Raw genomic sequence first — 14,854 nt, 5'->3', positions numbered from 1 at the left:
GGCAGAGAGAGGGTCACAGACTCTGAAGCAGACTCTAGGCTCTAAGCAGTCAGCACAGAGCCCAATGCGGGGCTCGAACCCACGAACTCTGAGATCATGACCTGAGCCAAACAAAGTTGGAAGTTTAAACAACTGAGCTACGCAGGCGCCCCAAGAAGACCAGTTTTTATCAGCTGCCATAGTTATCATTATTCTAGTCAAATTCTCTGCTGAAGCATAAGAAAGATTGTACTTCTACATTCCTGAGTAAGTGTGCATCTACTTTTGAATCCAGGTGTGGCAGTGATTTGTCATTAGCACATTTTCTGCCTGCCAAAGATATATCGTTGAGCCTATGTGAACTGGGCTCTGTGTGCCCCCTAACAGTTCAGCATTTGAAAGGGAGGAGGTAGTTCTTTTCGCAATGAGCAAACAGACACTTGGTCTCCATTGTGGGATTAAACCCAGGACATGTTTTCTCTGCCTCTAACAGAGGTCAGTGGTAGGTAAAAACTTTCTTTCTTATGCAAATGGCTGTATCTAAGGTGAACACTGTATTCATCCTATACAAAGACAACTTCAAATAGTTCTTTGATTTTAAGGAACTATCTAGAGCACTGGAGAAACGAACAAAAATGGTAGTGTGTATATTTCTAAGCAATATGCAATTAAAATGGCAATTCAAGATGCCTCATTAATAATTTTCTGAAGATAAGGTGTTATTTTCTTAGCCATAGAGAAGTAAAATAACCTAATACAAGAATAACATCTAGAAAGTAACATCAACAGGTACATTTCGAACTGGTAAAGATAGCTAAAATACTTCAAGCAAAACCACTCACCTATGACCTGAATTTTCCTTTATTCCCATCCATCCTTTGAACAGGCTTTGATGCAAATCCCAGTCAGCATCCCAGGTGTCTTCCTGCATGGCTACACCAGGCTGTACTTTGGGTTCGGCTAAAACAAGGAAACATGTATTATGACACGTTTAGCCCTACATCTATATCCACTTGTCAATTTTCCTTCAAATGATTTCCAGGGTACCAAAGGATAGAGTGGCGGCCTTTCATCAAAAAATATTTTGGGCAGAATGAAGGGCATGAGAGAGAATAGCAAGATAACTTACATTTGGATAGAAAAGGCAAGCCAACATAGCAATGATCCCCACACTGCAGTCCAGGATCAAAATAAATGTTTGCAATCTACAAAGAGGCACAGGAGAATTGTGAATCCCAAATCCACAGAAGGTCACAATAACACAATACTAACACATGGGAATCCTCAAACACAACGTTTTCAAACCTTTGACTTTTTTCCTGGCTCTAAGTCTTCCTTATTGCCCCGTAACCGTTTGTAGTAAAATCGCACATCTTCTGACAAAGATCGTATTTGTTGTATCTTCACCTTCTGTGAGAAGGAGTTCATAATATTTAAGCTCTGATGAACTATTTTCCCCTGAAGGAAGAAAACAAACAAACTCATCCGTATGTGGTTGCATTTTCTTAAGAACAAACAATTTAGAGGTGACAGACATATTTTTCAGAAACTGAAGCCCAAAGGATACTTAGAATTTTTATCACTTAATAATCTCTAATTTGTTAATCAGAGCCCTCTCAAATATATCTATATTGCTTTTTTCTGTGTGTGTGTGTGTGTGTGTGCGCACGCGTGCGCGCGCACACACACACACACACACACACAAATTTGTTTTTTTCACGGCCTGTTATAGAAAAACTAGCGGGACAAATCTCTGCACTCTTATGAAAATGAATTAAAATAAGAAAGTAAAAAAAAATGTTCACACTTGATGTTAAAAAAACGAGGATGCCAACAGAGACAGCTCTGAATAAAGGAAATGGTCACTGTCAGTCTGTGAAGCAAGGTTTGTTTACCAAGGCCAGGCTGCCCCCAAAGTATCCAAATTCAGGATGAAAGAATTTAATTCTAAAATCAAAAGCCAAACAAGACAAAAACAAAAATCAGATTTCCTTAGGAAAAATTTTTTCTTTTTAAAAGAAAATGTCATTTGTACCAAAGAGAAATGAGATACCTTTTAAAAATACAGGTTATCAAGTATCTTATTAAAATAGCAGGCAGATTAAATGACTAGATAACCAGTGACTGCTCTTATCAACTGTATGCTTCTCCCTATGATAGGGGGATCAGATTTTAAGTAAAAAATTGAATGATTTATATAATCCTCAATAAGAATTATGTTAAAATCTTTCTTTTGTTTGAGTACAGAATTTTACCTTATAATTTGATTCCTAGTCATTTGAAGAAGTCTCGAAAATGATCATACCCACTGGGCTAATATTTGGTACTAGAAGACACAGAGGTTAAGAGAGTGTACAGAAAAAAGAGCTGAATGAAGGTGAGGTTCTAAGTAACACTCATCATTTGCAGCCCGGCCAGAGGGAAACAGCAGAAAGCTATGAGAGGCCAAGTGTGCTGCTATGATGGGGAGAACACAGGAGCAGGAAGCACAAGGCCTTTGACAGCCCCAGTTTGGCCTCTAACCAGCTGTGTGTTCCTGGCAGTTACCTGGTCTTCATGCACCTGTAATAACCACTTCACTCAAGTCCATGTCTTGTCTTTCAGGGGGGTGGGGGTGGGGGTGGGGTCAAAAGAGGTAACAGATACAAAAGTTTATTTTACAATGGTATTCAAATATTAAGTATTAAACTATGAGTTACTTCAAATGTTTATCTGGAGGTACTGTTTTCATTAGTTGGCACGAATATACTCCACTAGATAAGAGATTTTATAGAACCTGATGACTGTTATGGGCTGAATGTGAACCCCTCTCCCCTCATCCATATGTTGAAATTCTAACCTTCAATGTTCTAGTAGTATTAGAGGTGTGTTTCGGAGTAGTGTTTCGGAGAGGTGATCGGGTCATAAGGGTGGAGTCCTAATGAATGGGATTAGGGGAGAGACAAAAGAGCTTGCCCTTCCTCTCGGCTCTGCTGGCTAATTGAGGTTACAGTGAAGACAGCCATTTGCAAAACCAGGAAGAATGCCCTCCCCAAACACCAGATCTCCCAGCACCCAAAACTGTGAGAAGTAAATGTTTGTTGTTTAAGTCACCACAATATGGTAATTTGCTATAGCAGCCTGACTAATGCAGTAACATCAAGTTAATTTGTGATTCCAAGCAAATATTTGGTCCTGTAAGCCACCTGAAGATATCTAGAAGTTCAACCCAAAGTAGTTCAAAACCAACACCTTGTTTTTATACAGATGCTTTCTCGTTTATTCCATCCATGGGCCTTTCACTGTGTCATCTACTGAATTATTCCCGTCTAGGGTTTATTCTGTGTTTAGTATCACTGATTGAAAAGGCAACTGAAGAATGGAACAAGGTCTTTTTGGATAAATAATGAAGTCAAGAGTTCTGTACAGTCAGTGCAAAGTGGAATCACAAGACAAAAATTTCATTAAGACCCAACTTAAATGTGTGGGACCTATTAACTCAAAATTTGTATTTTTAAGTTGCTCAACTCTGAATTTAGGTTTATTTAAGATTTTACACTGCACTATTTCTCTTAACCCATTATGTCTCCTTCCACAGGGTAGGGGACACTTCTACATTTGTCCCCATGTACCCTGAACTGACCATATCATCTTTCTGCAAAAAGCAGTGGCTGTCTCTTGATTTCCCTACTTCTTTTCTCCTTGTTCTCTAGGTTCAAACTCTAAGTCATATTTTTGACTCTATCTATCCTACCCATACCTGCCTCAATTAGTAGGACCTTCTCAGGATATTCAAGCACAATTCAAATGTGAAATGTCTCTTGCCTAAGTTCTTGTCTCCATTATTTTGCTCCTTCAGCCAGCCACCCATTATCTACTAACTGCCTGCTTTGGGGATAAAAGATCCTTCATCCCTTTCCTTGATGAACTCAGAGTCTTACTGGGGAGACCAACACATAAGGCAATATTTAAAGCACATGTGAGGCCTGTTGCAAGAGAGGTTATTTAAAATCATTTTAAGATCACACATGTAACACCTAGTAATGTCTAGTGGAGTCAAGAAATGGTCAGGGAAGAGATGACAATGGAATTGAATCTTGGAAGACAGTGTAGTTCTTTGAAGGTAGGGGAAGAGGAACGGCGTTCAAGACAAACAGCCAAGGCTTAGAGGTATGAAAGGGCTTTATTGCTCTGCCAATGCCCTAAGCTCAAACTTCTTCTTGACACTTCTCATACAGATTCTGTATGAGTGCCTAGGTTGGCCTCAGGCACTCTATTGTCACTTCCTAATTCACCTTATATTTACTTCTGCCAGAAAAGAAAAAAAAAAAAGTTTAAACTCAGCTCTGGTGATGTCAAGCCTCTGCTTAAAAACTTTAAATTTTCATGGACTTAAATGTGCTGTTTTTTTTCATGCTATCACTCCAACATGTCATTCCATCTTCTTAAATTTCCCTCCATTCTTTTTTTTTTTTTTTTAACATTTACTTATTTTTGAGACAGAGAGAGACAGAGCATGAACGGGGAAGGGTCAGAGAGAGAGGGAGACACAGAATCGGAAACAGGCTCCAGGCTCTGAGCCATCAGCCCAGAGCCCGACGCGGGGCTCGAACTCACGGACCGCGAGATCGTGACCTGGCTGAAGTCGGACGCTTAACCGACTGCGCCACCCAGGCGCCCCCATTTCCCATTCTTGATCGAAAACTTTTTGAGAGAAGGAACTAGTTCTCTTTGTGTCTCCTGTGGAAGCTGGCTCAATGTCTTACCTTAAAATAAGCAATTAATAAAGAATAACTGACTTTACTGTTAGGTTATAGGGACACAGAGGTAAAGGCAAAGAAAAAAATTACAAAAAAAAATCTATAAATTAAATCTCTTACTGGAAAGGAAGGTGGAAGAACCATATGTTTTGGGAAGCAAGTCAGTGAACCCACTGCGATTACAGCCTTCACGGGAATTGTTAGAATCTGTGGAGTGAAGTAGACCATAAGGAAATAAGTGTTTAAGTCTGAGATTAATCTTGATCATTACTGCATAAGTTTTGAGGATGTAAAAAAACTCAACTTGGGACTTATATTAGCAATAACCAACTCAAAAGTAATATTAAAATTACCTACATATACCGTTTAACTTGACCAATGTACTCCATCAAATGCTCTGAAATATAGTAAATTTCCATGTACTGCTCAGTGATTCAAAGAAAACATGGTAAATAAGACCAAACAATGGGAAAGGAATGAAGAGCAGATTTTCATAATAGGTTATTCTGCAGATTATTAATTTAACAAGGAAAGTCAAATTGTACTAAAACAATGTATGAAAAACAGCATTTTCTAGAGTTACATAGTTCTCTATTTTTTGTATATAGTAATAAATTAACATCAACTTAATTAAAAAATGAGTTGAACATTATAGATTTAGAATATCAACTCATACTCTATTTATAACTTACAAAGATACTTCTCTAAGATATTTTTTCCTAGTTTTCATTTTTATCCATACTAACAAAAACTTGTCATAGCTATGAAATGCACTTATTTGTATTATGAGTGATTAACAGGAATTCTTTACTTTTGGAGGTAATTTGCCATACTCCCAACAAATCATTTATTATTACTTTAATTCTAATTATTATTTTTATATATTATTATTATTATATCACCAATTATGTTTATTCTGAATTCACTTTCATTCATGTGGGGGTGGTATATGATGAAAATAGGTTGGAGAATAAGGGAAGCAACTTGTTGAATCTAGTAGTGTTCAAATTTACAAAGAACTGCTAAATATTAAATTAAAATACTTAGGTGTGGCAGAAATATATCCATTCAAAATCCCACTAAATGCAACATGTTAGACACCACAAAGAGTCTTTCACTCAATGATCTTCACTTTGCCCTCGACTTAGAATGACTCATGTAAATATAATCATAAGAACTCAAATTAAGATGTGAGTTCTCGACTGTATCTTCCTTTTTGGAAATATCACACAGGATGATATTAATGATTGCAAAAGAATCAGTGATCTAATTCAGGAATTTCAGTCAGGGTCTTTGCAGTGCTATAACCTAAGCAGGTTTCTAACACAGCAATTGTAAGTGTGCCAAAGCCATTTTTCTCAAGTTGTTTTCAGTTAAGAGGTTTGGGTTTTATCAGAAAACTATGAGCTAATGAACACCATTGTTTTATAAACTATTCTCAAAAGCTCAGTTTTTAAGGTTATGAAACAGATAAAGTGTAACTTTATCAGTAAACTTAGTTGTTTCTATTGAAAACAAAAAAAGGACTAAATCAGAAATACCTCATTGACATGAATCCCCATAGTCTTACCTCATAGTCTGTGGTGATCTGTATGGCTCCATCATGAATCCCTTCCAGTTTTTTTGCAGTAAGTTTGACTCTGAACACTGCAAAATAGCCTGAAGCTAATATTACCTGTATGTAGTAGAAATGACATCATTCATTAGCCTTGCTAGCTCAAGTTTCCTATTAAAATGGTAAAGAGAGCTATTGTGATGAAGTGATTTCTGAATTCTTATGTATGTCTAATGTATGACAGTGAATTGCCACACCATCTTGTACAAATATCTCAAAATAATGTCCATCCTTTGATACTTATTCCATGGGCCACCAAGAAAACTGGCTTCCTGAGGAACAATCTGATTCCCATCTACCAAGATGGAAAGGGGTATGGTCCTCACACATCCCACCTATACCCGCACAGACAAAGAGGGTGAGAGCTGGAGCAAAGGGACACAGCTTTCCACCAATCCTTCAGCTATTTTAGGGCACAAGTACAAAGTTGGTTCTGTTTCAAGTTCTGAATTTAACTGTCACATTAATAATCATGCCTTCAAAGCAACTGAGATTATTGCATCATACGAAAGTCTCAAATATAATGGAAAGAAAGAAGAGTTAATAAAAATTTGAAAGAAGTATGGAAATTTTATCTGTTTTCTCAAGCTATTTGCTGATGTTGCTGGCATTTACCTTTTTTTAACTTAAGTATAGTTAACATATAACATTGTATCAGTTTCAGGTATACAACATAATGATTCAATACTTGTATACATTATGAAATGATCACAATAAATCCAGTCACCATCCATCACCACACATAATTAAAAATTTATTTTTCTTGAGATGAGAACTTTTAAGATTACTCTCTTAACAACTTCCACATACACAATACAGTATTACTAATTATAGTTGCCATGCTATACATTATATCCCCATGATTTTTAACTGGAAGTTTGTAGATTTTTACCCCCTTCACCTAGTTTGCCAGCCCTACCCCCTACCTGCAGCAATCACCAATCTGTTCTACCTATGAGCTTGGTTTGTTTTATTCTTTTATATTTTACATCTAAGTGAACTCATATAGTATTTCTCTTTCTCTGTCCACCTTCTTCCATTTAACATAATGCCCTCAAGGTCCATCCATGTTGCTGCAAATGGCAAGATTCCTTTCTTTTTTATGACTAATATTCCTGTGTGTGTATGTGTGTGTGTGTGTGTGTGTGTGTGTGTGTGTTTGCGTATCAACCACATCTTCTTTATTCAACCATTGATGGTCACTTAGGTTGTTTTCATATCTTGGCTACTGTAAATAATGCTCAATAAACATGCAGGTGCATATATCTTTCTAAATTAGTGTTTTCGTCTTCTTCAGATAAATATCCAGAAGTAGAGTTACTGGATCATATGGTAGTTCTATTTTTAATTGTTTGAGGAAGCTCCAAACAATTTTCTACAGTGGCTGTATCTACCAATAGATGAAGGTTCCCTTTTCTCCACATCCTTGACAACACTAGTAATTTCTTGTTTTCTGACAGCCATTCTGGCAGGTGTGAGGTGGCATCTCATTGTGGTTTTGATTTGCATTTCCCCGATGATGGCTGATGTTGAACATCTTTTTTATGTGTCTGTTGGCCATCTGGATATCTTCTTTGGAGAAATGACTATTTAAATCCGCTGCCCATTTAAAAATCAGACTGCTCATTTTTTTGCTGTTGAGTGGTATGAGTTGTTTTACATACTGTGGATATTAACTCCTTATTGGAAACATGTTTTGCAAATATCTTCTCCCATTCAGTACACTGTCTTTTCTTTTCTTTTTTTTTTTTTTTTTTAAATTTTTTTTTTTCAACGTTTATTTATTTTTGCGACAGAGAGAGACAGAGCATGAACCGGGGAGGGACAGAGAGAGAGGGAGACACAGAATCGGAAACAGGCTCCAGGCTCCGAGCCAACAGCCCAGAGCCTGACGCGGGGCTCGAACTCGCGGACCGCGAGATCGTGACCTGGCTGAAGTCGGACGCTTAACCGACTGCGCCACCCAGGCGCCCCCTGTCTTTTCCTTTTATTGATGGCTTCCTTTGCTACGCAGAAGCTTTTTAGTTGGATGTAGTCCCAACAGTTTATTTTTGCTTTCGTTGCCTTTGCTTTTGCAGTCAGATCCAAAAAAATCATCACCAAGACTGATGTCAAGGGACTTACCCTTATGTTTTCTTCTAGGGGCTTTATGGATTCAGGTCTTAAATTTAAGTCTTTCATCTGGTTTGAGTCAGTTTTTGTGAGTGGTGTGTGACAGTGGTCCAGTGTCATTCTTTCCACACTCTCTTCAATTGTGTACAGTTTGTGAAGCTGTACTTCAATTATTAGTAGTTATATTTTATCTAGAATTCACATTTACCTTAAAATCACAAATGTCGACACACCAAACAGACTCGCTTTCTCCTTTTTTAGAAGCATTTTCTGTGTTGGTTTTGTGCAATTCTAACACTTTCATCATGACTCCTGCTGCCCAAATCAGAACACAGGTCTGAAGGTCATGGACTTGTTGGCAATGTGTGTTTCATAAGGAACAGGATGCTAATTTAGTTCATAGCTTTGGGTTTTGGGAAAACAGTTGAAAGTTTAGGCACTGTAAACTTAAAAAAATCATTTTGTGGAGTTGCTATTTTGAAGTTGGCAACTCACTACAACTTCCTATTTTAAGAGTTCATAACAATGATCTCATCTTTCTGTCCCTTGTTTTTAAATTTAGAGTTTCATATAAAAGCTAATTCTAAAACCCTAAATTGTCAAACAGGCTTTCTGTTGTTAAACGGACCTCTCAAATTTAAATAGTATGTGTTAACATATGCTATTTATTGTTAGGAAATGATCCAGATTTCTAGAATTATTGGGTTTATAATGTCTTACTAGGAAACAGAAAACTCAACCACGTGGGAGCAGATATACACATGATTTGACTCTTTACAGTTGAAAGGAATACATTAATGGCTGGCTTAATTATTATCTGTTTTCAGCATTCTATTTCTTTTAAAAATAAAATCTCATTTGCAGTGACAAATATTACTTCTCATGGATATATCTTTGTTTTAAAAGGAGGCTTTATTTTTGAATCAAATTTAATACACTATAAGTTACTGAAATATACACACCCATAAATTACCACTATTCACAAATATCTGATTATGTAGCTTGAATGCTACATAGTTGCAATTAGAATATATGTCAGTACTGTTTTCCCCCTTTTCATAAATCCTCTTCCAAGCTTCTACACACAATCATCAAATTTTTATTTACTTCATATTCAATCATAAAACCATGATTTACTTTATGTACTGGACTGTTCCCAAGTATTTGAATTATTAGTAATGTTACTATAAACATCTCCATTCTCTCAGCTTTTACTTCTTCAAATTATTTCCACAGGAAAAATTCCCAGGAGTGGTATATATTGCCAAACTGCTCTCCAAAATAACGATTTTTGGGGATCCTTCTAGTATAAACTGTTTAAATCAATTTTTATAGCCTATGGCATTCCATGGAAGCATATTTGTCAACCATCTCTGTGCGTAAGGACATTTTATCTTTCTTTTGTTAAAACTGCCACAAAAAGTTCTATCCTTAGTTTAATGGATAATATGTTAAGCTCCTCCTCACACAAGGTGACTCTACTAGTTCTGTTCTGAGTAGGTATAAACTCCAAGTTCCACTTTCTGTAGTGGAAAGGGCTTTGACTAATATATCTGTTATCTCTGTTTCATGCTCCTTTATGACCAAATGTACCGATTTATACAACAGAGTAGAAGTACAAGGGCAGATCTAGAAAGGGATCAAACAGTGTTTACCTCACTGATACTCTCTTCTCATCAGTACAGGAAACTGGCCACAAATATTCTGTATAATCGAAAACACTTTCTGCCAGTGTGCAGGGCCATCTTTTTGGCCAAGTAAATTCAATGAACACAGGGTTAGTTTAGTACCTATGGGAATTTCTCTTATAATGACACTTGTGTTACAAAGAGATTATTTAAGTTTTGTTACAGAACTTTTTATGACAAGGCAGAACTTACTCCTTTGGGCTTCAAGTGCCCTCAATATAAAAGGAGGGGTTGAAGTAGATTACCCACAAGAACCTTTTAATATCAAATAACAAATGTTACTATGAATCTCACAAAAATATTAACTGAAATATGTGTTGTAGGAATAGTTTTTTTACTTGGGGTTTAGACATACATCTAAGTTTAAGGCAACAATAAGAAAATTTACTTACTGATGACTGGTCTGATAAAGAGGATTTTTCTAATTCTGGAAGGCTTGAAATTATTGTAGTTCTATTGCCTTTTTCAGAAGCTACAAGTTCTATCGATAAACCGTCTCCTATGATGTGCCAACTTTTTATGGCCAACTTAAAAAAGAGAAAGATATGAAAGTGATTATTGCAGCACTAGCATAAAATCCTTAAATGCGATTTAGAATAAAAACATATATATATATTTTTTACCTCAATTGGATTGCTGTTTATAATTGCAAATAAAATGTTACTTGCTTCTGTAGCACTCAATATGCCAAAATCTATGAAACGTTCCTCTATTTTAGGGGGTAACACAAAGTACTGAAAAGATATGAAAGAACTAGGTTAAATATACAATCACATTTACATAAAAGAATGTTATCAAGAGAAAGTAGCTATATAAAGATATCCTAAGGTTTCTATATTTTATGTCAATAAACACAAATATACACATATATAAAATATAATTAAGCATTCTGTACAATGAAATATTTTGAGTAATCAGAAATGAAAACATTCATAGTCTCTATGGAATAATATTGCTTCTCTAAAGGCACATAAAAGAAATAGGAAGATAAAGTACTAGGGAAGGTTAAGTGGAGCCCTAGAGGATGAGGCAAAAAATCCTTGGTCTCAGGAAACATTATGCATTCATGAGAGCAGCCATGATATATAATTATTCAAGCAAAACAAATGAAGAAGTGGGATAATTCTGCAAGTCCCCCCAGCTCTGAAATTCTTATTGATGTTGGCTTTTTGGAGAACTACATCTTTATATGTTCTAATTTTCTTTTTAGCTTTTGTATCTTTCTTATCAGTTTTATTTCTTATCTAAAGTTCTTTCATTAATTATCCTAAGGACAGCTTAGTTTGGATTTTTTCCCTCTGGCTTATTTTCTGTATTAGAAAGACCTTTATTCTTTCCTACTATTTCCAACTGTGTGTCTTTACCACCTTACTTTCATCTTTATTATTTGACTCTCTTCTTCACCTTGTATTTCCTAGTTTGAGTCATCTCTTCCTTAAATACTTTCCTCTTCACCCTCCCTGTAGTATTGTTTTTTTCTGCTTATTATTTTCTCCTACTTAGTTTGTTTTTACTTTCCTGATTGTAACAGTTTAAAAGCAAAACCAAGAGAAAGCACAATGTGGGGAAGATCTAAGTACAAGCTGTAAGGGAAGGATTCAACTGTGACATGATAAGAGATGGCCACTGGGAAGGATGAAAACCAGTTATCTGAAAAGTACTGACTGAGGAGGGATGACACCAACTTGTAGAGCTCAGAAAATGGCAAAATTTAAGTATGTACCTGTACAAAATGATTGCATAATAATAGCTGAACACACAAAAGATGGGTAGAGTTAAAATTTTAAAGGTAGGTAACATACTTACATCTAAAAATCCTGTATATACCCGCACAGGTAAATGAAATTTAGAAGCATTGGTAATAAGTAAAATATTGTTATCTATGTGCATGGATGATGTGGATGGCATAAAAAACAGAGTAAAAATGTATCCTGATTCATTTGGAAGAATTAAGACTGGTTTGCTGAAATTGTGAACCTAGGAAGTGAGGGGAGAGAAAAAAAAACAATGTGTCAGCATCATCTAGTTGATAGATTAGTAAAATTAAAAGTATGGGTGTTCCCAGACATACTTTAAACATTGTTTTGGCTTCTTCTGGTAGCAATACATCATGAATGAGGATTGCAAAGCTGAAAGTGTTCGTAAGGTAAATTGGCCTTTCCACAGGATCAGCAGGACTATCTCGGATGTGAAATAATGTTGCAGCGTGATCAAATCCCAAATAACTATTTGAAAAAACATAAACAAATCATTTTTACCTCCATGTGTTAATTTAAAATCTAAGTTTTTCTGTTTTAATAACTTTACATTTAGCATTAAGGACATAACTGGAGAAGTATAACTATAAATATTTTAGAGATTGCACATGATTTAAAACAAAACTTAGCTTACAAAATATTGACATGTAATATAAAGAATTATTCTCTATTGAATTATATGCAGTCAAGTAAAATCAAGGATGTATTAACAGAAAAAGTTTTAAGCTACTTAAGAAAAATCATGTTTATCATTTAATTGCAACCAGCTTTGTTAAAATGAGTCCCTACCAAGAGGGATATTGAACTATTATTATTTCAAGTATAATCAGAAAATGAACTACATATTTTACTGCCCATTTATAAAAAGCTGTAATTCTAGAAGACTGTTTATAAGTTTATTAAGGAATATAAGTGATTTTGTTTCAAGTGACAATGTAACTTAATAACAAGCCACAACTGACTGTATGTTACAGAAGGAATTACAGAAAGGAAACAGCTTCAATGATTTGAATATTATTTAAAAAACATAGATTCACTTTTCTATTGTATTACTGAATCATTAAGACTTTATTTAAGCCCACATTATATCATCCTATTCACCTTTTTCTTCTAAAAAAGTTAAACAGGACATTTTTCTCCTTTACGTGGAGGTTGTTCTTTTCAACAATTCCATGGAGTTTATGTGAATTTGGATACTACTTTTGCTAGGGTCAATGAGTAGGAAAACAAAATTTACTGATTAGTGAAAACTTAGAAAGCTTACTTTAAAGAGAAACTCACCCATCTAAAACTTCTGCTTGATATGGTATTTCAAGTTTAGAATAACTCTTTTCCTTTGCCTTAACAGTTATTTTCCCAGAAAACTGAGACGGTTTTTTTGCCTTTGATGCTAAAAGGAAGCATAAAAAATAATCTCTGTCACCTTTTGCTATCAGAGTTTATATACAGAGCAGGATGAGAGTGACTTGATGTAAGCTGACAAAATCTTAAAAACAAAGCTGAAGTTTCAGATTGGCAAAGAGGAGACTTTTACATTTTACATCAAATTATCACACTTTTTATCCAAAAGAAGAAAAATATTTTAATTTTCCAGTAATGGGATTAAACAGATAAGGAATTAACAAGTGAACACAATTCAGGAGGGAAAACACTGTATTTGAGCTATTTCCCTAGAGCCATAAGCCATGACTTTCCTCACACCAGGGCTTCTCAACCTGGGCACTAGTAACGTTGTAGGCCAGGTTAGTTCTTTCTGGGGTGCAGGGGCTGTGCTGTGCTTTGTAGGATGCTTGGTGGCATCCAGGCCTCTGCCTGTTAGATAGCAGTAGCAGCCCCCAGATATGACAACCAAAAATGTCTGTGGACACTGACAAATGTCCCCTGGCCTAGGAGGCAAAACTGGCCCCCATGGAGAACCCCTGGTTTACAGCTGTGTTAAGAAATAACATTCCTTGTATGGCCAGAGTCTTGTTATAAACACCAAGAAAGTAGCATGGTGCAAGAAGCATCCGGTGTTGTGTATTAGCCTACCCGAATTCATAGTGTAAGACTCTCCCTGCCATCATATTGCCCTTACAGATGAAGTAAAATCTTTACATTTTGTAGTAGTTGTGAATAAATCCATCTGGAATTACAGAAATAGATTCAGTTGGATCCAATCTGGGTACCCATTAGATGTTCTTTTCAAAGCAAATAAAGAAGCTGTTTATCTTTATCCTACTTAAGGTACTTCAGAAACACTTCCAGTTAGTTCTGCAAATGTGTGTAATCCAACTTTAGCACAAACAACAACAACACAACAACAAAAAGGGTATGACATCTAGTAGGTGGCTATGTATAGACAGTGATTTCAGATTTTAAAAACTCCCCCTCTGCCCCCCTTCCCCCCCAAATCAGAAGGGGTGCTTGGGTAACTCAGTCAGTTAAGTGTCCAACTCTTGATTTTGGCTCAGGTCATGATCTCGTGGTTCAGAGGACTGAGCCCCACCTCAGGCTGTCTGCTCCACATGACAGTGCAGAGCCTGCTTGGGATTCTCTCTCTTTTCCACGTGTGCACACATTCTCTCTCTCAAAATAAAAAAATAAACTTAAAAAAATGCCTCCCATTAAACCTCATTTCCTTCTGCTTGTTATATGGCTATTACTAGGTTTATTATTTTAGGAGGCTGTACAATATTCCTACTATGGATGGGAGGATGGAAGGGGAGGGAGAAGGTGACACCATTCCCATGGTAATAGAAACCACTTTTTTTTTAACATTTATTTTTGAGAGACAGAGAGAGACAGAGTATGAGCAGGGGAGGCGCAGAGAGAGAGGGAGACACAGAATTCGAAGCAGGATCCAGGCTCCGAGCTGTCAGCACAGAGCCCAACACAGGGCTCGGATTCACAAACCGTGAGATCATGACCTGAGCCAAAGTTGGACTCTTAACTGACTGAGCCACCCAGGTGCCCCTAAAAACC

At 36.3% G+C, this 14,854-nt stretch overlaps 1 protein-coding gene across 1 annotated transcript in view; it reads right to left on the bottom strand.

The window, feature by feature from the left end:
- TMEM131 (transmembrane protein 131) overlaps positions 1-14,854 on the bottom strand; it is a 237,800-nt gene that overhangs the window by 46,325 nt on the left and 176,621 nt on the right. Inside the window, 10 exon segments of the mRNA XM_043603229.1 lie at positions 822-939; positions 1,109-1,184; positions 1,285-1,437; positions 4,839-4,925; positions 6,289-6,393; positions 10,526-10,660; positions 10,757-10,867; positions 11,940-12,110; positions 12,205-12,358; positions 13,172-13,280. Coding sequence (XP_043459164.1) covers positions 822-939; positions 1,109-1,184; positions 1,285-1,437; positions 4,839-4,925; positions 6,289-6,393; positions 10,526-10,660; positions 10,757-10,867; positions 11,940-12,110; positions 12,205-12,358; positions 13,172-13,280 — 1,219 coding nt within the window.

The sequence above is a fragment of the Prionailurus bengalensis genome, chromosome A3 (assembly GCF_016509475.1).
Source record: "Prionailurus bengalensis isolate Pbe53 chromosome A3, Fcat_Pben_1.1_paternal_pri, whole genome shotgun sequence".
NCBI classification, from domain to species: Eukaryota; Metazoa; Chordata; class Mammalia; order Carnivora; family Felidae; genus Prionailurus; species Prionailurus bengalensis.
The sequence above is the reverse complement of the archived record's forward strand: the minus strand, read 5'-3'. Positions and strand labels throughout refer to the sequence as shown.